The sequence below is a fragment of the Ovis aries genome, chromosome 5, assembly GCF_016772045.2.
Source record: "Ovis aries strain OAR_USU_Benz2616 breed Rambouillet chromosome 5, ARS-UI_Ramb_v3.0, whole genome shotgun sequence".
NCBI lineage: Eukaryota > Metazoa > Chordata > Mammalia > Artiodactyla > Bovidae > Ovis > Ovis aries.
The window spans coordinates 25,198,196-25,224,044 of record NC_056058.1 but is presented as its reverse complement, the minus strand read 5'-3'; the positions used below and the strand labels follow the sequence as shown (position 1 = coordinate 25,224,044).

The window sequence follows — 25,849 nt, the reverse complement described above, 5'->3', positions numbered from 1 at the left end:
TCTGGCTGGACTCGGTCACGTGTCAAATAGCAGGTCAACCAGGAGCTGAGTGGTCTATGAAAGCTGGAATGACTCATCTGTGCTCCACCAGGTCTCACCTGGAACAAGATCCTAATTCAGGCATGTTGCCATGGTGACCACAGAAGAGCCAGAAAGGAAGCAGAAATACACACGGCTTCTTGACTCAGACCTGTCACCACATCATTCCTGCTACATTATATGGCCAAAGCAAGTCACAAGGGCAGCCCAAGTTGGAGGATCAGGGACTCCAAGGTTATCAGACAAATAGTATGGACAGAGAGAAGCCATTAATTTAACTGAGATCATTAATGCCTTAATCTAACACAGGATGGAAGGGCAAATTGTGCATGCAACAGTAGGAAAGAAATGATAGAGAATAAAATTATGTGTATATTTTACAATCTTATGCATGGAAGTCTCTAGTTCTATTATCTAGTTTTGAACTCTACAAGCAAATTGTACCCTTTCTGCTCTATGTAAACCTTCATCTTAGTATTTCCTATACAAATAAATCATCTCCCCACATACATTGTGCTGTGCAATGGTCTTAGATTAAAATGAATTAGATATTCTAAAATATTTACATTTGAGTTCAGTCATTTAGACTTTTGTCTGAAACAGAGCAGAAAAGGAACTTTAATGTCATTTTATTATTTTTCTAGTTAATGAGCAACTTAAGTGTCTGCATTAGTGTCATGGTAGAACAGCTAAAAAGAAGCAAGAATAAAAAAGATCAATTTCCCAGTAAATCTGGCTTTAAGCATAGCAGGTTTATCACCAGTAAGTATTTACTGAGCCTCCACAGTGAGGAAAGAACCATGATGAATACAGTATAAAACATGTTCTTTAAGCAAAAAAGTATATTCTGATCACAGAAAGCACAGATGAGACATGGGTGATAAAATATTGATGTTTTATCAACATTTTGATAATATCAAATGTGTTATGTTTAATTCAAATACATATGAAAGTTATTATGCTGGGCATGTTTAAATAATATTCAGTCATGAACTCCAGGGAGTAAACTGAAGACCATTTAGGAAGTTAGGGTAGAACCTTTGAGGTAGCAGGTACTTACTGTTTTCTAAAGTGAGAAAAGACATCAAATTTGGTGTAAGACAAAGATCATCATGAATAAGGGGTCAATGAAAGTAACCCCACATCAGCCTCAAGAAAAGATGAAGCTCCTGAGGTGACAGGATAACATTATCCTAGGAGTCACACAGAAAGTCTCTGTGGTCAATTGCTGACTCTCACATGTGGGTTTCAGATGTGGCTGATCTGTCCCTCTAACCAGACCCTGAAAGAGAAACTTTCTTATATATTATTTGTGAGGGAAGAACAGGCCACTTGGCTAAAAGGCTTGTTATTGGCCACGTCAGGAGTAAACTCAAAGTTCCTTTCTGACACTCTTCAGAGTTTCTCGAAGATTGGTTAACCTCTAGAAGATGTGGAAAAGACAACAGGCCCTGGCAGCAAAGAGGAGCATCCAGCAGACATTCCAAGCACAGCTCATGCCCTGGAAGAGTAGGCTCCAGGGGAAAGCAGTGAAGCCAAAGGATCCTGACCTGGAACTGTGACAGGTCTCAGACCTGGAAAAAGTAGTTAAGTGTAGAATGTTGCCACTTTGCTGCATTAAAGGTCTTTTGGGTATCTCTAGGACAGAAAGTCTCCACAGGAAGGAGATCCTATCAGGGGTAGTTCCTATGTTTAATCAAGGATTTGAGCACAAACAAGAGTGGTCCCTGGTGCTCAGGAATCTCTGATATAAATGCCTTTTGCTTATAGGCTGATTGCAAAGGAGAACTGGTAGAGTTTAAAGTTCTTCATGTCATTCAAGCTGAAGAGGGAGAACTCAAGCAGAGGGAGACCATGAACAATTCTAGGGAGGACTTGGAAGTATGGCTGCAATCTGGGGCACAGTTTGTCCAGGAGAACTCATTATGTCATATACAAGGGAAAGAGGATGATTCCATACTTGCACTGTTACTCATGCAACTTGCTGTGCAACTCCGCAAGTTTTGGTTCTAAGTTCCTTTTAACTTAGAAAGACAGATTAGGTTTTAGGTTAGTTGCTTTGACTTCCTTATAAGCAGACACTGTAGATTAGGCTTTTGGTTCTTTGACTTTTACTGTGTTTATTAGTTCAAAGTCTGTGAAACTACTAGCAGGGCACCATGTATGTGGCAAGGCGTTGAATTTTATTTTAATTCCTCTACAGTTCCAACTATGAATGCAACTGCTTAAATATCCCTCAAAGAATCCTATCTGCAAAAGATTCTCTTCTGGGAAGGTGATCAGTCTCAGCCTAGACCCAGGGCAATTAATAGAAGGCCTCAGAATGACATCTGAAGGCGTCACAATAGGTACACACGGACACTGTGAAGGCATACACTGCATGAGGCATGATGGGAACATAAAATGTAATATAATATGTGAGTAGGTTGAGGAAATCAGGAACAGGAGCCATGTGTTTTATTTTCCTTTCAGAAAGACTGTATAATAGCGGAAAGACTTTGGATTCCATAGGCCTGCATTTAAATTTCAGCTCTGCTGCTGTTTAACTGAACGTGTGAACTAGCAAAAGAAGCTGCTTTTCTTGAGTTCAGTTCCCTTATCTCTGAAATGATGAGAAATATACCCGTTTCCTAGCATTACAGGAGGGTTAAATAAGTTTCTATATGTAAAGTGCCAGGAATACAGAAATTACACAACTAATAAATTCACTTCTACTCTTTATCCTCCCTCCCTGAAAACCTAACAAGAAACACTGGAACAGTTGCTCAGAGAAATAGTCTATCTCCTCAGCCCCAGGATGGCCCAGGCAACCCCCAAACCTCACCTTACTCTATAGAGTTTGCACAGAAACATAGGGCAGAATTCAAACTCTGGTTTACCAGAAAGCTCACGATGACCTCTGACCAGTCTGGGCTAAACTCTCCCATTTTTTGTACAATTCTGTGTATTCTTGCCACCTCTTCTTAATCTTTTCTGCCTCTGGTTATGTCCTTACCATTTCTGTCCTTTATTGCACCCATCTTTGCATGAAATGTTCCCTTGATATCTCCAACTTTCTTGATGAGATCTCCAGTCTTTCCCATTCTATTATTTTCCTCTACTGCTTTGCATTGTTCATTGAAGAAGGACTTCTCTCTCTTTCCTATTCTCTGAACTCTGCATTCAGTTGGGTATATCTTTCCCTTTCTCTCTTTTTGCTTCTCGCCTTTCTCCAGGTATTTGTAAAGCCTCCTCAGTCAGCCACTTTGCCTTTTATAATCTCTGTTTATAAAGATATAGCACTGTGACTTACTGGAAAGCATCAGAAAAACGAGGTATTTCCATCATTGGTGGTCTCACTTAAAACTGCCTTCTAGTTGTCAGTTTTTGTCTTGTTTAGTTTTATTTATTAATCTCCCTTTCCATGGAAAGATATGAAAGGTCTCTGCTATCTTTATTTTCACTGTATTCTGGTTGTTATCATAGATCATACTTTTTTTTTTTTTTTGCCAATGTCTCTGTCACCTGGTCTTTATTCCCATTTTTCCACATAAAAATGAAAGTTGTAGCAAAGGCTAAAAGTGCCTTCAGTACAGGCCACATCTAAACACAGCCAAAGGGGTCAAACAGTGGCAGCTGAGTGTCTGCAGGTGTAGATTAATGCACAGCTGTCAACTGTCACCCGTTTAAAAACTAAAGTAATCAGTCATATTTCTTTCAGTGGTCATGTGCTATCAGAACCTTATTCCTGTTTGAATATAAAGTGCAGACATAACTACTAGCAAAATTTTTAAGACTGATCATAGGTAGCTCATATCAAAAAGTAGAATTCAGTTGAAAAGCCGTGACTGAATCCTGCCTTCAGACAAGTTTAGGCTGCCCCTCCCACCAGCATCTGTAGTTTCACACTGACAAGTTCTAGGGAGGGCATGAGCACTCCACTTTTCTGCCACTTTCTACAGACTTCTACGCCCTGTCTGCCCTGTCGTGGTTTTACTTATCTTCTGGGTCTTGAAGGCATTTGAGTTTGTGACCCATGCTCTAGAATTTCAGCAAATCTCATCTCTGACACACTTTCTTATGATAAGGAATGAACTCAATATCTTACGTAGGAGTTCAGGCAGTACTGTTTCCACTACTTCAGGGCTGCCTCCCGTAGGCTAGTCATTGCTGCTGCTATGACACAACCATATCACCGGTGATTGCAGCAGTGAATTCACTCATCCCCCTCTGCTTCTAAAGCATTATGATTTACTGCTTTCCTCCCTCTTTCACTGGTTAGTTAACTTTTCAATTACGTATATTTTCTCTTCCTAGCTACATATTGGAGCAAGGACCCATTTCTTTAAATACCTTTGTATCACTCACTGCAGCTAGCTTGGAGCCTTGCTGATAAAATATTGTTGACTGAGTGAATATTAAGAAATCTTCTCTATTAAAAAATATGTCCAAAGACTGGTTGCTGACCCTAAGATTTCTTCCTTTTGAGACATTTTGTCCTGAGTTAAGCATTGCCCCCAGTTAAAATCCAAACCAGCCTAGGAAACAGTAACATTATGTTTCATTAGTTGTAGTATCTGTGCTGATGAGACTTTTTTATTTATAAGGAGCAGAAACTACCTTATAGGTTGCTATTCTAGAAGTTTGGTAATGGATTTTTTTTATTGAAGTATAGTTGGTTTACAATGTTGCCTTAGTTTCAGCTGTACAGCAAAGTGATTCAGGTTTTATCAATAGATAGATTATTCTATTACAGGTTATTGTGAAATGCTGAATATAGTTCCCTGTACTAGACAGTAGGCCCTGGCTGTTTATCTATTTTATATATAGTAGTGTGTATCTGTTAATCCCAAACTCTAAATTTATCCCTCCCCCACATTTCCCCTTTGGTAACCATCAGCTTGTTTTCTATGTCTGTGAGTCTGTTTCTGTTTTGCAAATAAATTCATTTGTATCATTTTTTAGATTCCACATACAAGTGGCATCATATTGTCTTCCTCTGTCTGACTTACTTCATATGGTAATCACTACGTCATGATGGGTTTGATTAATCCATCCACTTCAGTATAAATTACCTTATTAATATCTTTCTAACATAATTGCAACACAAAAGGGGTACATAAGGGGAAACATAAAGGGAAAAAGAGAAATATGTATATTCCACTATTTAAAAAAAAATAAGGAGGGAAGCTGGGTGCAATGCGCCACCAGAATTGTAACAAGACGACACTTGGAACCAGGGTGACCACCCGCTTTGGTTTGCCCAACCCTAAGAGGTTCCTAGGATATTGGGTATTCAATGCTAAAAATTAAGGGTATTCTGGACAAACTGGGATAAACTGGTCATTTTGGTAGGCACCAGTAAAATCCTACTGAAATATACACTTTGTCTAATAATTTCAAAAGTATGCTTAGAGTCAGTACAGTGCACAGAAATGCAAAAACCTACCCCTGGCCGGTTGTCAGCTGGTTAGAGCAAAGTGCTAACAAAAGCAAGGCTAAAGGTTTGATTTCCCAGGAAACTTTGCTCTCTTCCACTATCAGAATCTGTGTACTTCACTTAAGGCAGTCATTCTCCAATGTCACTGACTAATCACAAGGGGAACAGAAGAGAGAGAATATAGTTCCTTTGAACTATAAATCCTTCCCTACCCCTAGTAACACTGGTGAAAAACTGATGTTTTTCTTGTGAAGAAACATTAAGTGACCAACGATCTGAAGATCATCACATGTAAATTCATTTCCCTCCTGCTTTTAGTGGGCTTCCCTGCTCTCTCAGACAGTAAAGAATCTGCCTGCAATGCAGGAAAACTGGGTTCGATCCCTGGATCAGGAAGATCTCCTGGAGAAGAGATTGCCAACCCACTCCAGTATTCTTGCCTAGTGAATCCCATGGACAGAGGAGCCTGGGAGGGTACAGTCCACTGGGTTACAAAGAGTCGGACAGGACTGAGCAACTAACACTTTCACTTTCACACTTCCAGTAGGGTTCTAAATAACAATAATGATAATATGTAGAATATTCTCCAATATGATTTCCTTCTAATCTTGTGAGAGACACATGGTTGATATGCTTGGCCGGGTTGGGATCGCCTGTGCTTAGACAGCCAGCATGCAATGGATGGAGTCTGAGCCTTTAACTCCTAGTGTTTTTTTGTTTGTTTGTCTTTATTGTCATCACCATTTTGGTACCGAGTACAGTTTTCTATAACCAGCCAAATACATAGCCTGAATGTTGAGGCTCCCTTAACTTTGAACGTATCACTTCCATAAGAACTCTAGAGCTCTCCAGGTCCCAGAGACTCAGCACCACAGCACACAGCCTCCTGCGTGTCTTACCTAACATGGGCTAGTTATTTCCTATACGTGTAAAGGTGTCAAGCACATTCCCTGCCCTTTTGATCAGACTCAGGAGGTTAAAGAAAACATTTCTGCTTTTAATGTTTCATTACTGCCTGTCTCTGCATCTCGTTCTTTTAAGTCTTCGAGTTTCCATAGACATTTCTGCCTAAATCCAGAGTCATATGGTGTTCCTATTAGTAAACTGAAAGCTGAGTCTACCAAACATGTTTATTTCTCCTTCAGAGCAAATGTGGGTAGGATGAAAACCACTCCATGTTATACTTACATGTTACTCATTAACTGGCTTCAAAAAAAAAAAAAAATCACCTCAGCTAGATTAGGAGTCATGTGAAGAAAGAGCTTCCTGCAGTGCAGAAACAGAACAAGGCTGAAACTCAGATATTTTCACATTATTGGGGAGCTTGGAAAATGAGCCCTTGAGTTTACTTCTTGAGTTGGTGATTGACAACTGTACAATGGTGAAGAAAAGGCTCTCATCAGGCAGTGACACAACGTTCCGGTCTGAGATTCCAGGCATCCCAGGCAAGTCGGGTGCAGAGGCCCAGAACAGCATTCCTGACAGCCCCGGCTCAGTGTTTCTCAGGTGGGTACACCCTCTCTGCCCGCCCCCAACCCCATGGCTTCGGCCACCCAACAATGCTACTTGGAGAGCTCCTTCCTCATCCCCAAAGGGAGGATTCTGCCAAAGAGAAAGAGAGGGCACAGCCCAGGCCCCTGGGCTGGTAGATTTTAAGGGAGTACGCAGCAAAGGATGTGATTTGCTGAGCAAACAGAACTCTTATCACCGTGAAGGGACAATAATTGTTGTTGACTTCTTAGTACTGTTTAATACATACTGGAAATCTGGCCAGCTATGCAGTTACTTGATCCTTGACCCCCTCACAGGTTCACAGTAAGTGAAACCAAACTATTGGTGGTGGTGGTGTGGTGGTTGTTGTTTGGTTGCCAAGTCATATCCAACTCTTTGAGACCCCATGGACTGTAGCACTCCAGCCTTCCCTGTCCCTCAGCATTGCCCAGAGGTTGCCCAAGTTCATGTAAACACAGCTAAACCAAAAACCTTCCTTTGCTGTCAAAATTATGGTATAAGTATCAGAATATGCTGTGTGCTTAGTCATTCAGTCGTTTCCAACTCTATGTGACCCCATGGACTGTAACCCGCCAGGCTCCTCTGTCCATGGGGATTCTCCAGGCAAGAATACTAGAGTGGGTTGCTATGCCCTCCTCCAGGGGATCCAACCTAGGGATCAAACCCAGGTCTCCTGCACTGCAGGCAGCTTCTTCACTGTCTGAGCCACCAGGAAACCCAAGTATCAGAATAGTAATTATTAAAATTTCAAAACAGTTTCCTTCTTTGGAGCTTTCTAAATTAAATGTTAATACTGGCTGTGGTCTGGTCCTGCTACTTACTGTAAAACGATTTATAGCAGCTGTGACTAGATTCAGAACATATCTTTTTTAGCTATAATTGTTAATACCTACCTGAACACCACTCTGATAATTTATATTTTTAATGAAAATTCATTTATCTACTCTTTATTCATTTTGTCTCATAATAATTTTCCAGCAACTTATACAATGGGGAAACCAAGTGCAGGTGGAAATCTGTTACAAGAAAAAGTTTCTCATCCAACTTTTTTAAAATTGAGGTTTAGTTGATTTACAAAACTATATTAGTTTCAGATATACAATGCAATCAAATTTTTATAGATTATAACTCATCCAGCTTTGGTGTAAATTTTTTTAATGGAGGTGACATTGGTCTATAATATTATATGTTTTGTGTTTATAATATTTTATTTCTACTTCTATATATATTACAGCATGCTAACCACCTAAAATTTACTTTCCATCTGATGTAAACGTTAATGTAACTTCCATGTAAAGTAATCAAGTCAAGGCAGAAGAGGAACCTCCATATCTGAACTTCACTTTTGCATAGCACCATATCCAGAAAGTCAATTGTCTGATTTATTTTTTAATCATTTTAAATCATTTACACAAAAAAGTACTCAAAGTTATAGCTTTTAAAAATTAAATAGAAAATAAAGAAATCCCACTAATAGTATTCACATATTAGACTGTCAGTTTATGAAGACAAATTCATTTTTTAAAAGTTTTTGAGATCAAGAACCTGAATTTACATAAAATGAATCTCAATTCACTTATTTAAAGTTAGTTTAATTTTTCCACCCATCAATAAAATAAATCTGCCTTACTTGCATTATAGCTGTTTGAGTAAGAGTACAATTCTGATTGAAAATGTAAAACTCTTAGATTATTTCCATAGTTTCCTGAAATTTATTTAATTACTTTGTCTACCTAATCTTTCTCTCACATTGACTGTAGTGCAAACTCTTCTTGTAGCTCAAGATCTAACCAGGAAAAATTAAATTAAATGTATAAAACTATTAAAATGTATAAAACATGCAAAATATAATTTAGGTAAATATAATACATATGACTTAAATAAATATAGATAAATGGAATACTAATAAAATAAAAACCTGCATCAAGCCATATTGAAGACTTTCTAAAAAGAGCCCAGGCCTATTTCACCTGCATCATTGAATATTCAACATTAAATCTATATATTAGTATATGTAAGGGTTTTTTTAATGTATATTGGAACCTATCTTAAAACATTATTCATACCTCCAAATATTTTGGCTCTAGAGGAGTTTTAGTCTAGTTGAAAGATCTACTTAACATATTGCATATAAAATCTTTTAAAATAATTTTTTGAAGCACTCAGTCATGTGTTGGTTAATTATTTGAGGTCAAAAATCAGATAGAAACCAACAAGGACCTACTGTAGAGCACAGGGAACTATACTCAAAGTCTTGTAGTAACCTAAAAGGAAAAAGAATCTGAAAAAATATACACATACAAATAACTGAGTCACTTTGCTGTATACCTGAAACTGACACAACCCTGAAAATTAACTATACTTCAATTTAAAAAAGAATCAAAAAAGATAAACACTTCCCTTTACCAGCTAAGTAAATGTTGGCAATTTATGTGGCTGTTGTATTATCCCATTATCTTTCCCATGAACTAAAGCTAATCAAATGTACCCTCAGATCAACGAACTACTCAAACAGACACATACAATTTATGCAGTTTTTTCTTTCACTCATTCAGTTCAACAAAGATTTATTGACTAAGTATTATATGCCAGGCTATGTGGAAGACACAGCAAGTACAATCAAAAGCAAGGTAGACCTAGTCCCTGTCCTCATGAAAGTTATGAGCTTAATATCGAACATAGGCAAAAAAAAAAAAACTATAAATTAGTGCATATATACAGGCATAATTTAAATATTAATGTATATTATTATAGGAAACAATTACAGGGCAGAGATGGAGAATAAGATGGGAAAAACTACTTTAGGTGAAGTGGCAAGTTAAGGACCCTCCAAGTGATAGTTAGGCTGACTTTGAGGATGAAGCAGCCAAGCACAAAATGACTGAGAAGGAGCAAGTTGCTCTCAAGTGGAGAAGACATGTGTCCTGGGGAACCACAATGGGCACCTGATGAAATCAGAGAGACAAGCAGAGGATGAGGAGTTTAAAATTCTAGTCTAACTGAGGTGGGAAACCACTAGAAGATTTAGGGGAGTATCATGATGTGATGTTCCCTTTTGCCCCTCTCTGGATATTTCCTGTTTGTTGCTCATTCAAGCAATGCTCCATCTTGCCCAGGTGTCCGGTGTGCTTATGCAAGAGTCTCTCCAAGGTACCTACCTAGGAGAGGAACAGTGGGGCCATATTATGGACATGATTAACTTTACTCATCATGTCAAATTCCATTTCAAAGTTCTGTCATTGATGCTACTACCAGCAGTTATTCTGCTTCATCAACACTGCCATTATCTAAATTTTCATTTTTTTCTAATCTGCAGGGTATGAAATGTCATTTCAAAATAAATGGTTTTAATGCGCATGTCTCTTATTAAGACAAGAGAAGCATCTTTTCAGTATGTTTATTGGTCATTTTCATCTCCTCATCTTTTAAATTACTGCTTATGAATTTATGACCCTTTGGGGAAGCAGAAATGGAGAGAGAGAGATTACTAATTTTTCCTTATTTTTAGATAGCTTTTGAAATACTCCCAATACTGATCTTTCGTTAGCTATGCGTGTTGCAAATGTTTTATTCCAGCATATGACTTGTCTGTTCATGTTGCCTATTATGTCTGAGCTCTTATTTTTAACTTATTAGTTTGCTTATTTTATTTAAGTATAGTTGACTTACAACATTTCAGGTGTACAACATGGTATTCAATACTTTTATAGACTATACTCCATATAAAGTTACTATAAAATATTGACTACATTCCCTGTGCTAAACATTACATCCTTGTCAATTATTTATTTTATACCTAGTAGTTTTTACCTTTTAATCACCTTGACCTATTTTGTTCCTGACCCTACCACTCTCCTCTGTGGTAATCACTAGTTTGTTCTCTGTATCTGTGAGTCTATTACTGTTTTGTTATATTTTTTCATTTGTTGTCTTTCTCTGACTTATTTCACTAAACATAATGTCCTGCAGGTCCATTCATGTTGTTGACAAAATTTCAATCTTTTTATAGGTATACGAGTAATATTCTGTTGTGTATCTATACCAAGCATTTATCCATTCTTCTGTTGATGGACATTTAAGTTGCTTCCATATCTTGACTTTTATAAATAATGCTGCTATGAACACTGAAGTGCATACATCTATTTGAATTAGTGTTTTTGTTTTCTTTGTATAAATACCCAGAAGTAAAAATACTGAATTGTATGGCAGTTCTATTTTTAAGTTTGTGAAGTACCTCCATACAGTTTTTCATAGTGGCTGTACCAATTTACATTCCCACCAATAGTGCATGAAGTTTCCCTTTTTCCCATAGCCTCACCAATGCTAGTTATTTGTTATCTTTTTGATAATTAGCTGTTCTGAGTGGTGTGAGGTGATATCTCATTTTCTTAATAATTTGTACTGTCTGTTACTTAAGAACTCCTTCCACTCTGAGGTTGTAAGAATGTGCTTGTGTATTTTCTTCTAAAAATATGTTTTCTTTTCAAACTAGGATCCTTTATGTATTTGGAATTTATCTTTGTTTCTGGTGTGAATTAAGGCATCATCTAATCATTTATAGGGATAATGAATTCTTCCCTGGTGGCCTAGACCATAAAGAATCCATCTGCAAGGCAGGAGACTTGGGTTCGATCACTGGGTTAGGAAGATCCCCTGGAGCAGAGCATGGAAACCCACTCCAGTATTCCTGCCTGGAGAATTCTATGGCCAGAGGAGCCTGGCAGGCCACAGTCCAAGGGGTCACAAAGAGTCGGACATGACTAAGCCACTAAGCACAGTACAGCACATGTATTTGGAATTATTTTTGTTTCTGCTGTGAATTAAGGAATCATCTAGTCATTTATATGGATAATGAATTATCCCAGCTTATTTATCGAATAGACTTTCCTTCCCCATTAATCTGCAATGCAGTTCTATCACACATTGCTATCTTCATTACTGTCACAAGGAAAGTTTTTTATCTGATAAGACAAGACTTCTTACCTACTTCAGAAGTGATTTGCTACTTTTGACTCTTTGCTCTTCCATTTAAATTTTAGAATGTGGCTTGTCAAGTCAAGATTTATTTTTAAAGTTGAAATTGCAGAAAATCTATTGCTCAATTTGAGAAAATGTGACATTTCATGGCGTTCCATATACCTACTCATATACATGATGGGGCCTCCATTTATTACGTCTTTAATATCCTTTGATAAGGTTTTTGAGAATTCTACACAGAAATCTTGCACATCATTTGTTAGACTTATTCCTAGGTACTTTACACCTTTGTTGTTTTTGGAAATTTTAATTGGATTTTATTTTGTTGATGTACAGAAATATAATTGAATTTCTAAATTGATCTTATATCCACATTCTTGCTAAATCTTATTAATGTTAATAATCTGTAGACTGTGTTTTTTGTAGACAATAATATTATTTGATAATTTAAAAAAATTTTTTTACCTTTCTGAACTTTAGTCCTTCTAAATCTTTTTTAATTATACAAGCAAGGAACTCCATATAATGTTGAGTATAAATACTAATTCCAGGCTTTCTCATTTTGTTCCTAATTTAAAATGAAATGCTTTTATTTCAGATTTTATCAACTTTTCTGAGGTTAAAGAAGTTTCCTTCTTGTTGAGGGTTTTTAAATGGTTGTTGAATCTATTGAGTGCTTCTCTGGCCTCCACTAAGAGGATCCTCATTTGAAAATCTCTGGCACTCATAAAGCACCCAGCACTTCATTTGAAGTTCATGAAAAGTCATCATTTCCCAAAATACAGAACACTGGAAGGCCTTGAAAAACACGAATTGCTTTAAGCTTCATAAATAGACTGGAAAAGGCTCTGATGAATTAACAGTTCAATAACTTAGTCACTCAGCAAATAAAAATCAGGTATTTTTAAGTTAGTTTTTGGAGATTTACTATACAAATTAGCCATTAGGTCTACTGCTTTAAAAAAAATTTTGTTTCTCCAAAATATTTCTTTTTAGATTGTCAGTCTATTTCCATTTTAGGCAAAGATGAAAGTTGCCCAGTGAAGCTAATGTGTTAAAAGGGGCACCGTGGGCTTTGGGGGCATAAACAAGGGCCAAGGTGACAACAAAAGAGGGCAAATATGGGGCAGTACCGAGCTGGAATGTGAAATGAGGATGGGGCCAGTGCTGGGCTACGGTTGGGGACCACTCCAGGCTGCTGTGCTGGGCTACGGTTGGGGACCACTCCAGGCTGCAGTGGACGATGAGCTCGGTAGGGTCAGAACAGCCTTGAGTCGCTCTCACCGTGCCTCCCCTTGGTGGCTCCAGTGACCCTGCTTCCACTCCTCTGCTCATCAGTTGTCATCAGCGAGTGGTAGAGGAGACGTTGACCCTTCTTCCCTTCCACTCTCCCCTCCCAAGAGCCTTGCTTTTTCTTAGCCAGTCCCATTTCTGCAATTAGGGAAAGGACAGAAGACTATCTGGTACCTGAAGAACAGGAACATGGTAGATACTATGATCCATTGGTAGATACCCTGATCCATTTTTACTAGGTAAGCCCCATGGCCTCAGCTCCTGTTCACAGGAGTTGTAGAGTTAAGACTGATATTTAGAAGCTAAAGGGAGGTTGAGTTTTAGGAAATGGCCTTCCTTCTCCAGGAACAGGGGTGAAGGCTAGCAATCAAAGAAGGCAGGACTGTGTTAAGCGGAAAGATAATAGTGTCCTGAGTACAAGGCAAGTATTTCAGTGAATGGAGTGAGGTGAGGTAGGGTCAGGTGAGCAGGTGAGGGCAAGATGGCAGGATCAGTGAACTCTGCTGGGCCTTGGGGTACAATGATGTAGTAGAAGTTAGAACGAGGAGGTGACATACAGAGGAAGAGGCCTCTTTGATGGAAGCGTTAGAATTTTCCAAGAAGAAAAGAGAACTCCCCAGCACTAACATTGCCAGAAGAGGAGGGACCTACAGTCTCCTTCCCAAACTGTGCCAGACACTTCCCTACTGCCTAATGATACAAAGCACCCGGGATTCTCACAATACACATGCTCAAACCTATTACCAGGCTTTTGTAAATGGAGTAAGTCTGAAAATTCCCATTCATCTTTCCAGATGCACCTCCTGAAAGGCTTAGTATAACATCAGAGCTCTTCCCTTGCCCCCTTACTTCTGCCCTCAGAACTAGAAGCCTTTTCTTATCATCCCATGTTAACTATGTATCAGAATGTATTGTCAAAAGGGAAGTATTTATTATAAAACCAAAGAAGCTTAATCTTCTACCTTCACTTATTTGGGCCCTTCCACGGCCCTGGGAATGTCCCTAGCAAGATATTCATGTAGTTGTACATTTTCATAAACTTTTCAGATAATATTTTAACTACAATTATAATTGCCTTCTCTTCATTCCAATTTTCTGTTACATGTCCCCTCCAGTCAGGTAGCCAAGGGCATTTGTGGCACTGTGAACTAAGGGGAAGTTGTTTGGAGATACATTTAATTAGAGATAAGCGGAATATATTTATGTGATTTGCCATCATTTCTATGTGCTAAGTTATCACTAGTCCTCCTGGCTTCCAGGAATACTCCACTAAGCAAATTCACCTTGCTTGATGACACAGAAGTGAAGGACCAGGGACTACACTGGTGGTCCAGTGGCTAAAACTCTGTGCTCCCAATGCAGGGAGCCCAGGTTTGGATCCTTGTCAGGGAACTAGATCCCACATGCCACAACTAAGAGTTCACATGCCACAGTGAGGATCCCGCATGCTGAAACTAAAACCTGTGATGGCCAAATAAATAAATAAACGTTAGAGGGGAAAAAGGTGCAGGACCAAAGATGATTCCATCACATAAACATGTCCTACGAGTGCTATGCACCAGAAGCACGTAGGTAATAGAAGAGAAATTAAGTTGGAAATGTACAGAGCTGAAGGTTATCTCTGGCAAGGTCTTCCCATCATCATACATGTAAATTGTAACTTCTGGGTTCTGTTCTCACTAACACCAAGTCAAACCAGAAATTCTCTCTCCTGTTAAGACTTGATACTTCATAATGCAGCTGATATAAGTATACCAAATTTTACTTATGCTTATCACACAATTTATCAGAATTCTTTATGGAGCACAAACCCAAGGTAATACTAAAAGCAGCCATTGTGTCTGTGTGTCACACAGTACATCTTAGCATGACATTATCAAGAACAGGTTTGAAACTGTCTGAAAATGTCTAACCTATTGATAAAACTCGTGGTTTCCCCGGTGGCTCAGATGGTAAAGAGTCTGCTGGCAATGCAGGAATCTCGGGTTCAATCCCTGGGTCAGGAAGATCCCCTGGAGGAGGAAATGGCAACCCACTCCAAAATTCTTGCTTGAAAAAATCCTACAGATGGAGGAGGCTGGCAGGCTCCATGGGGTTGCAAAGAGTTGGACGTGACTGTGTGACTAACACTTTCAATTTCAAACTTTTTCTAGAGAAAAGACTGTATTATCTCTCGTTGAAAATTACAAAACGTGTCATATGAAAGGATCAACATGTATCAGTTAAAAATATAACAGCATAGAATATGTCAGGCAGTTAATTTATAAGAGTGTCACATAAGTTTTTTGGATTTGGAGATATTGATGGAGTTTGTCAGCTATTTGTAAACTAATAACTTGACTTCTTTTCTCTAAATATATATTCCCTTTCATGCCTAATTTTTTGTCCCTAATTTCTCTTAAAGAAGACCCTAAAGTGGTATAAGCCTTCGATCCACAAACTCTTGATATACTCCTGATTCTAACTGCTTCTGTGTCTGTGTTCTCCAGAAGAGCTGAGCCTTTTGGTCTTAAAACCTCATGGAAATCTATGGACATGGATAAGTTTAGCTTAAAGTCCCAGTTTCATTAAGAGTTTTTTTGTTGTAACAGATTTTTAAAAGTCAGACTCATTTCCATGCCTTCATCTCTTTCCTTCCCTCTCTATCTCTTTCCCTCCCTCCCTCCCTCCTACCTCTCCTCATGTTTAACAAAATAAAACCAGCCAAGGGTAACTGATGCAGAAATTCTAGGAGTTTCCTCCATGTGTATCTATGTGGGGCTGGATAAGGGAGATTGAAAGCCCTGCCAAGAAGTACATAAGTGATGAGTAACTGTTTCTACATAAGCCAGCAGTAACAATAATAGTCTCCTATATTTGCACTGTGGCATATCCATGGGAACTTTTTAGAGATATGACCTTATAAACTTTGGTGGCTTTTCCCTGTGATAGATGGATTATGGTTACTCTCTCTGTTGCTTAGGTGAGGAAAGCAAGTAACAGAAAAGGAAGAGAAGTTTTCTGTTGTTGCCATTTGGCAAAACTGGACCAATGAAATGAGTTCATGCAGTGAATAGGCAGCCAGTTACAAAACCAAAACAGTTATCCAACTTCATTAACCAATTTATTCACCTGGCTTGGCTCCAATTATTTGGGCTACTTCCAAAAATCAAATCCAAACTTCAAGGGTCATTTCATTCAGCTTCTTCATGGTGATTTTCACAACCCCAGAGGGAACACTGGTTTCAGAGACAGGCATAATTCTCTGTTTGAAAAAATGAGGTTAAGAAGACTTTTCTGGGATTCTAATTTTTACATTTAGTCCTTTTATGATCATGTGAGTTTCAGTTAAATTTATGTTAAAAGACAATGGTATTTGCTCTATGTACTTTTGAGCAATAACAAAAGAACAAGTATGGTGGGTAATTTCATTTATTAGAAAGGTATAGAATACTTTCTAAGATCTCTGTGTAGGGATGCTCTATCTAGGGAATACTGCCTCGTGTACATCTGGTTTCATCACTTTTTTTTAATTTTTATTTTTACTTTATTTTACTTTACAATTCTGTATTGGTTTTGGCATACATTGACATGAATCCGCCACGGGTGTACATGAGCTCCCAAACATGAACCCCCCTCCCACCTCCCATCCACATCATCCCTCCGGATCATCCCTGTGCACCAGCCCCAAGCATCCTGCATCCTGCTTCGAACATAGACTGGCGATTTGTTTCTTACATGATAGTATACATTTTTAAACTGTGTAACTCCTCTATGCCTCACTTTCCTCAACTGTAAGACGGAGATAATCATAGGGTTGTGGACAATATTAAGTGAGATAATACAGAAGGTGCTTGGCACACAGCAAATGTTCTGATACTAGCTGTGATTATTATAAGGCAATGGGAGAGTAATAATGGTAATATTCACTTGTCACCTAGAGCTCTTAGAGGCTAGGAATACATCCTTGTCTTTGTATCCCTAGCACAAAGAAGAAACTCTATGACAAGGAGAGACTCCTGTGGAGTAAAGAAATAGCTAAAGAAGGGATGGGATGGGGAGAGAGGTGGGAGAGGGGTTCAGGATGGGGAACACATGTACACCCATGGCTGATTCATGTCAATGTATGGCAAAAACCACTACAATATTGTAAAATAATTAGCCTCCAATTAAAATTTAAAAATTTTAAATTAAAAAAAAAAGAAATGGCTAAAGAGTCAACTCCTATTTCCAAGGGACTTCAGTTTCTGCTGGAGACAGACACACACTCAGACAACCATAAAGGGTAGGGAAGGTGCATGTACCTTGAAGATTAAATTATTGACTGAACTCTCCAAGCTATAATTTCCCACAGCATATTTCCTGTTAATCCCAATGTTGCAATACTTAGATCTAGAAATAAACTACACATTTCAAATGTTTTAGTGGGACAAAATAAACTTTTCCTAATGTGGAAGTCTCACAGCTGCCAGGATGATCCTGAAGGAAAAGAAACTTCTACTTTATTCCCTCCAACAAACCCAAAGGGGCAGAACAGGATGCCATGAACAAGCCTCACTCCAAGTATATGTGTTCAGTCATGTCAGACTCTTTGCAACCCTAGGTAGCCTGTCAGGCTCCTCTGTCCATGGAATTTTCCAGGCAAGAGTAATGGAGCAGATTGCCATTACCTACTCCAAAGGATCTTTCCAACTCAGGGATCGAACCCACGTCTATTGAATCTCCTGCTTTGGCAGGTGGGTTCTTTAACACTGCACCACCTGGGAAGCCTTTCTCACTCCAACCATGCTCCTGCAAAAGGAAAAAGAAACTTGGAAGCAGGAATGGTCATATCATACAAGAGTGTTGATTTACCTCTGAGCATTGTCCTTTGGACTGTGAGGGCACTCTGTGACCTGGTCGGCTTCTCTGTCATATCTCTTGCCCTGTTTGTACCCCAGAGAGATTACACTCCAGCCACACATGCTAGTTCTGGGCCTTTGAACCTTCTTCTCTACCTACAAGAGTCAACACAACTGACTGATTAACACACACACTGCATATAACACACGGGCAGAATAAAGTCTGAGCTGTCTTTCAAAGCTGGACCAGGTACCACTGCTTTCAGAAAGTCTACCCTGGCCTTATCCCCCTTTCTCTGGACTTACAATGTACCTTTTGTTTACTTCCATTACTGCATTTATCACACACTCAATCTTTCTTGTTGTTAATATCTCTCTTCCTTACACTCTGCCTTTTATTCCTAACCAATCACTCGGCACAGTTCCTGACCTAAGCTAAACAATGATAAGTGTTGGATGAATGAATGGTGGTGGATGATGGATACATAAGCAGCTCCCCTGAGTTGACCAGAATAGCTGACTGTTGCTGGGGTGCTGCTGACCACACCCCAGGAAGGCTGAGGAGGAGCAGACAAGTTGGTAATATGCTCAGTGCAGGGAGAGCAGCTAATGGCAAAGTCAGATGACCTCTCAGATCTTCTGACTCCAAGTCTAGAATCTTTTCACTCTCCCACTAATTTCACTCTCCTTCTAATTCATTATTAGATCTCAACAGCTCTTTGCTTCACTATGGTCCCAAGTGCTTTACCCTTGCCATTGGGAAGAAAGACAAGTATACAATTGAAAGGCCACAAGGAGCAACATAGGCTGAAAGTCCTGTCTCCATAAATATAAGCTTAATTTTAACTTAATTCTACACTGAATTAATTTAAGCTTAATAAGCTTTATTACTCTAAAACTAAATTAATAAATATAAATAATTTAATAAACATTGGTTTTTAGTTTAATAAATAATCCCTCAGAGATGCCTCACATTTTCATAGCTTCATACTTCTGTGCCTATTTTCTTTCTGCCTAGGACAGTAGTTCCCTCAAGCAATACTTAACCAACAAGTATTTTGCATTTTTGCAATATCCTGTTGGTTACACAGGTTGGCCCAGCATATTCAGTGGGCATGAGGAGGATCAAGGGGGAGAAACCCAAGAAAGGAGGGGATCACATGAGACCATCGTGGAGGCGGGGCACCTCAGCAGTTTGTAGATGACATCAAAACTACTACATATTTCTAATCTGAACAGTAATATATGAGGGAAGGGCAGGAGCCTTGGAGTTACTCAGACTTGTATTTGAATCACAATTCCAGCATTTACTGCATTACCTTAGTCTAGTTACCCAATTTTTCCAAACCTCAGTTTTCCCATCTGTAAATGGGGCAGGTAGCACCTCTTAGGACTGTTTTGAGGATTTAGGCATGTGCAGTATGTGGCAAGTAGGGCACTCAAGAACTGCTGTTATAGTGACAAAGTCAGTGAAGTGTTACTATAGTAATACAATCATTTCAGTTCAGGCGCTCAGTCGTGTCTGACTCTTTGCGACCCCATGAATCGCAGCACGCCAGGCCTCCCTGTCCATCACCAACTCCCCGAGTTCACTCAGACTCATGTCCATCGAGTCCGTGATGCCATCCAGCCATCTCATCCTCTGTCGTCCCCTTCTCCTCCTGCCCACAATCCCTCCCAGCATCAGAGTCTTTTCCAATGAGTCAACTCTTCGCATGAGGTGGCCAAAGTACTGGAGTTTCAGCTTTAGCATCATTCCCTCCAAAGAAATCCCAGGGTTGATCTCCCTCAGAATGGACTGGTTGGATCTCCTTGCAGTCCAAGGGACTCTCAAGAGTCTTCTCCAACACCACAGTTCAAAAGCATCAATTCTTCGGTGCTCAGCCTTCTTCACAGTCCAACTCTCACATCCATACATGACCACAGGAAAAACCATAGCCTTGACTAGACGGACTTTAGTCGGCAAAGTAATGTCTCTGCTTTTGATATATGCTATCTAGGTTGGTCATAACTTTCCTTCCAAGGAGTAAGCGTCTTTTAATTTCATGGCTGCAGTCACCATCTGCAGTGATTTTGGAGCCCAAAAAATAACAGGAAGTCATAATCCAGACACTGTGTCAAATCTTAAGAGTTCCCCCTCCTCATTTGTTTTATCATCCCCGTGGGACTTCCCAGATAACTCAACGGTAAAGAATCCACCTGCAATGCAGGAGACCAGAGTTCAATTTCTGGGTTAGGAAGACTCCCTGGAGAAGGAACTCACTCCAGTATTCTTGCCTGGGAAATCCTATGGACAGAGGAGCCTGGCAGGCTACCAGTCCACAGGGTCCCAAAAAGAGTCAGATATGACAGCTTAAACAACAACAATAAATAATACAAAAGTCCCTGTGCCCAATACACAGAGAACAAACAATAGCAAAATATCAGAGTTTGGAACAGAGAAAGGTTTACTGCAGGACCATGCAAAGAGACAGGTCACTCATGACTTAAAAACCCACAAGCTCCCTGAAAGCTTTCAGCGAAGCCCTTTTCTAATAAGTTTTGCGAACTTCTTGGTGTCACATCCTTTGTTCTTGAGTTCGGGTCATGGTCAGGTAAGGATGTTCCCATAAATCTCTACCAAATGAATGTTTCTCTCTGTTCTGACAAGAAAGGGCAAGATCCCAAGGCACAGTTTTCACCCTCCAAGGTCCCAGTCCTGGCTAAGGAGGCAGATATCAGTTGGCAGCTCCCTCAGGGCCAGGTTCCCAGACCCTGTCCAGCTGTCATCCCTGAGGGAGCCAGGCACCTAGGAGCCCACTGGCCCTCAGGTTCCTCAGGCCAACCAAATGATGGGAGCCGGGTCCCGAAGCCTGCCTCTTAAGCAAACGGCTCCTGCCATTAGGTCACAGGGGCAGGGATCGGGGAGAGGCTCCACCGTGGCCCGACCAGCCTTGCTGAGGGCTCTAGAGCTCTGCAAAACATAGCCCCTAGCCTGTTCCCTGGGCACACTGCCCCCAATCCCCCACCTACCGCTCACCTGCTGGCCTAGAGCGCGTGAACTGGAGGGTCTGGGGTAGCAGGTCAGGAATGGCCTCTTACCTTGCTCTCTGTATGAAGACCGCCACTTTGCGCAGGCCCACCGTTGAAATGCACTCGCTAACTGGCGGCTCTTTGACGGTTGCTTGTGGGCGGGTCCAGCGCGGCGCTGACCAATGACTAAGTAGGACCACTAACGGTCCCGCTGGCTCGCGTTCAAGACCCTGCCTGCAGTGCAGGAGACCCGGTTAGATCCCTCTCACTTTGACTTTCACAACCGTTGCCTGGTAACAGGGTAGAGGCTGTTGCACGGGTGATGCACAGGTGTGGATGTTTGCTGCTCAGTCGTGTCCGACTGCTTGTGACCCCATGGACTGCAGGCCACCCGGCTCCTCTGTCCATGGGATTTCTCAGGCAGGAATACTGGAGTGAGTTGCCATTTCCTTCTCCAGGAGATCTTCCCAAAGTCAACTAAACAATAAAACAACTCAATGAGAGCTGAAAACAGGGGGGTAAAGTACATGAAGCTAAAAAAAAATACTTTTTTATTTATTTGAAACATGGAAACACTTGAGAACTTTAAGATTCAAACTTGAAGAGCCAAGCAGCTGTCAAAGTATTTCATTTCTTCATTGTGACTGAAGTTCATGTTATGATGGTCTTAGAAAAATACGAAAATAAGGGTATAAAAAAAAATAACAACCAATGCTGGGCTGAGTAGTTTCCTCAAAATTATACTACTTTGTGGAGAGGCAGGGGGCAGAAAAGGATGTGCTTATCTCTAGGGAAAAAAAAAAAGGTTCAAAATGTCTGTGTCACATCAAAATGAAAGGTTTTCCCAACAGTGCTACCAGTTACAAGGTGAAACAATGTTCTGCACTCAGGAATTCCACACTTTGGGCTTTGAACTTTGTTGTAAATTTGTCCAAGCTTAGCTTCTTCTCCAGTAAAATAACACTAAAGACCCTAAGAAAAGAAGCTTCTTTGTTTCTCATACAAAATATTCTTTCTTCAAATTCATCTGCTGACAAGAATAGTGGAAAGACCCCTAACAGGCTTCTGTGACCTAGAGCAAATCACTGACCCTTTCTTCTTCCTCATCTCACAAAATGGAGAGATCTGTTGTGAATAAAGTTTTTCCAGACAACTGAGAAATTAAAAGGAGAAAAAAAAATCAGATGAGATGATATATATAAAGTTTAAAATTACAAGATCCTTCTGAGGAAAAAAAATGAAGCATTCTTTTTGGGTATTTTATTCTTGTGGACTTTTTTCAAATTTTATTTTAGTTACTATCTGAAGCGGTGGTTTATCATTCAGGCTAATTAAGCTGAAACTTTTAGGGCCTAACAGAATGAAGCACTTCTAATTCAATATTCATTCCTTGCACCTAATTTTGTAGTGCTTCTGAAAGAAGTCCTCCATATTGTAAACAATAGTAGGCTTTAGACCCTACAAAACTGAGCCTGCTCTAGTAGCTGCATTTTTCAATCAAGACAAATAGACGTTATCATCACTATTTCATAAAAGTAAAATGGGAAATAATCTAACAGTTTAACAAATCTATGCAAGAAGCTATTGTGATGGTATGAAAGGGTATTTCCAAAATTGGAAAATATGGAAATAAAGCTTATTCCCTACTAGACATACTTTGAAGGAGACCATTCATACTGTCATACAGGATGACCACATTATCTAATCCATATATACTAGAGTATGTGACATATGCTTAATGTAGAATTTTAGAGTAAAACATAAAGGTGGTAACACCTTTAAAAGAGAGAAAGGAGTTATCAGATCTTTTATTTATATGCATTATTATATCCCACGTCTGGGGAGTTTTGAAGAAGTAGAGGTTCCAGAAATCCAAAAGCTACTCTACTAACAATAATTCCTCTTTGAGTTAAGAAGTAGCGTAAGAGAGTAGTTAAGAAGACCAATTCCTCAGCCAGATTGCCTGGGAGCCCACCTCATTTGAGTAGCTTGTCATGTCTGTACTTCATTTACCTCGCCTATTAAAGTGGGGGAAGGGTAGCTCCTACCTCAAAAAGCTGTTGTAAGGATTGAATGAGAAACTGGATTTAGGTGCTTAGAAATCTGCCTGCCATGTATAAGTGCTACATGTGAACTTGTATGCTCAGTCATGTCCAACTCTTTGTGACCCCATGGACTGCAGACCACCAGGCTCAGCTGCCCATGGAATTTTCCAAGCAATAAATGTTACTTAACACACCTTTGCCTGATTTCTAACTTCGGCTATCACCTCATAAATTGCTTTATCAACTTTATGAAATTTTTCATCTTATCCTACTGTTGTTTTCCCATTAATTATAGCATGTTGCCTCTAGATCACCTACTGAACTGCCAAATCTTTAGTCAGAAAGAATGTGTTATTCATCTTTATATCCCCTTAAGTTTATTGGCTAGTCTTCTGGCCTTATTAAGGATAGAAGTAATCACTAAATATTTCTGAATTGCAACTTAAGCACAAGTGAAACAGAAAATTGTGTGGCATAGCTTAAAAGTTTCACAGCATAGGATTATTATGGGCTTTTTCAAAAGGGTTTTTAATATGTACCAAATTTTCCACATTTAAAAGTATACTTATGCCAATTACTGAGCAAGAGTTGAACTTTTAATGATGAATAAAATAACAAAATTTTAGGTTGAGTTGGTTAAACAGAAGATATTAAAAAACTTCTTTCTCTTAAGTATCAATAAGATATTTCTACTGGAAGCTGCCTTATTTATTAGTCTACCTGCCACACAGGAGAAACCTATCAAGATGATTTTACTTTGAACTGTCCCCAATATCTGGGTTTATCATAATAAAACAGAGTATGTTTTTATGTCCTAAACCACTCTGTTTATGTGAATACTAAATGACTGGGTTAGTTCTAAAGTAATGTTGTAAAGTATAGTAAACATTTAATGGAAATATTGAGTGACCATTCTTAAAGTCCCTTACCTAAGTGACAGGTAGGGAGCTTTATTCATTTTATAGCTGTATAGTGAAAGTGAAAGTGAAGTCGCTCAGTCGTGTCCGACTCTTTGCGACCCGTGGACTGTAGCCCACCATGCTCCTCCATCCATGGGATTCTCCAGGCAAGAACAGTGGAGCTGGTTGCCATTTCCTTCTCCATTATAGTTGTATAAATGGCCCTAAATTAATGATAATAAGAAACACATGGTGATGCTGACGCCACAGTTTTTTGGGTCTAGGTCTCTTCTTTGGATCCCAAAGAGAAATAGTTTTGTTTATTCCTGAATTCAAAAGAAATGAAATTATCCTACTGTGTGCCTATCAGATTTTTCCATAGTGCTGGAAAACTATATAATAATAAGCAAATCTGCAGTTCTATATAATTTTAGCAGCCTATACAAATACGCAGTTAGAAACAGAGTGATAGCTCTACTTCTATTGAGTAATTCTTGATTAGGTCCAGGCTCAGTTCCACCTTCTCTAATAAAAATGACAATAACCTAGTGTATATTAGATACCTCCTATGTGCCAGGTACCACGGTAAACTCTTTTGCAATTTAGCTAATTCAAATTTCACAATAGCCTTATGAAATAGCAACTACCCAATTTTGCAAATAGAAAGCTGAAGTTTGGAAAATTAAGTACTTATATTCCATGACAGATGAGTTGGACTCAATCTTTAGATTTTAGGCACATGCTCTTTCTATCTCACTATACTCCAACCCCTTCCACTTTTAATCTCCTTCCATCATGGAGTAACAGTACTGGCTAATGGGTGTGGACATTCTAAAGTAAGTGGGGTGATTTAAATCCCCACCAAAACTGAAGGATTAAATGTGATGCCAAAAGCCTAAGTTACAAAAGAAATAATAAATTGGACCTCATCAACGATAAATATCAAAGGCCATCAAGAAAACGAAAACAACCCACAGAATGAAAGAAAATATTTATAAACTGTGTATCTGATAAAAGTATAGCATCTGGAATATATAAAGAATTTCTTACAACTCAATAATGAAAAGACAACTCATTTTTAAATGGCTAAAAGATTTGAATAGCTTTTTCTTCAGAGAAGATGTATAGATGTCCAATAAGAAGTAATATGGTGATCAACATTATCATTCCCTAGGAAAATACAAATTAAAGCCACAATGAGATACCACTTCCCATCTAGTAGAATGACTATACTCAGAGAAAAAAACAAGTGTTAGTGAGCATGTTTGAGAAACTGGAACCCTCATACATTGTTGGGAGTGTGAAATGGTATAACCACTTTGGAAAAAAGTTGGCAGTTCCTCTAAAATCTAAACTTAAAGTAGCTGTGTGACCCATCAATTCCACTCCCAAGTAGATACCCAAGATAATTGAGAACATCTGTCTAGGCCAAAACTTGAATATTCATAATAGCTAAAAAGTGGAAATAACCCAAATGTTTATCTATTGATCAATAAAATGTGGTATATCCACAAGATGGAATATTATTTGGTATAAAAAAGGAATGAAGTACTGTTACACGTCACAACATGGAAGAAAGATGCTAGTCACGAAAGACTTCATCAGTCTATTTATATGAAATGTCCGGAAGAGGCAAATCTATGGAGATAGAAAGTAGATTAGTGGTTACCAAGGGCTAAGGAAAAGGGACAATGGGGATTTACTACTGCTGGTGACAGGGTTTCGTTTTGTGATGATGAAGATGTTCTGGAGTTAGTGGTGACAGCTGCACAACTCTATTTAGTGATACTGAGACCCCTGAATTATATAGCCTTCAAAAGAGAGAACTTGATG

General features: G+C 39.2%; 1 protein-coding gene across 4 annotated transcripts in view; it reads left to right on the top strand.

Moving 5' to 3' along the window:
- The first annotated feature begins 6,699 nt into the window (after window positions 1–6,699).
- Window positions 6,700–25,849, top strand: part of GRAMD2B (GRAM domain containing 2B) — a 121,655-nt gene continuing 102,505 nt past the window's right edge. For all 4 annotated transcript variants that reach the window (XM_042250291.1, XM_060415653.1, XM_042250290.1 and 1 more), the window contains exon 1: window positions 6,700–6,964. In XM_042250291.1, coding sequence (XP_042106225.1) covers window positions 6,837–6,964 — 128 coding nt within the window. In that variant the 5' untranslated portion in view covers window positions 6,700–6,836. The remainder of the gene's footprint in view (window positions 6,965–25,849) is intronic.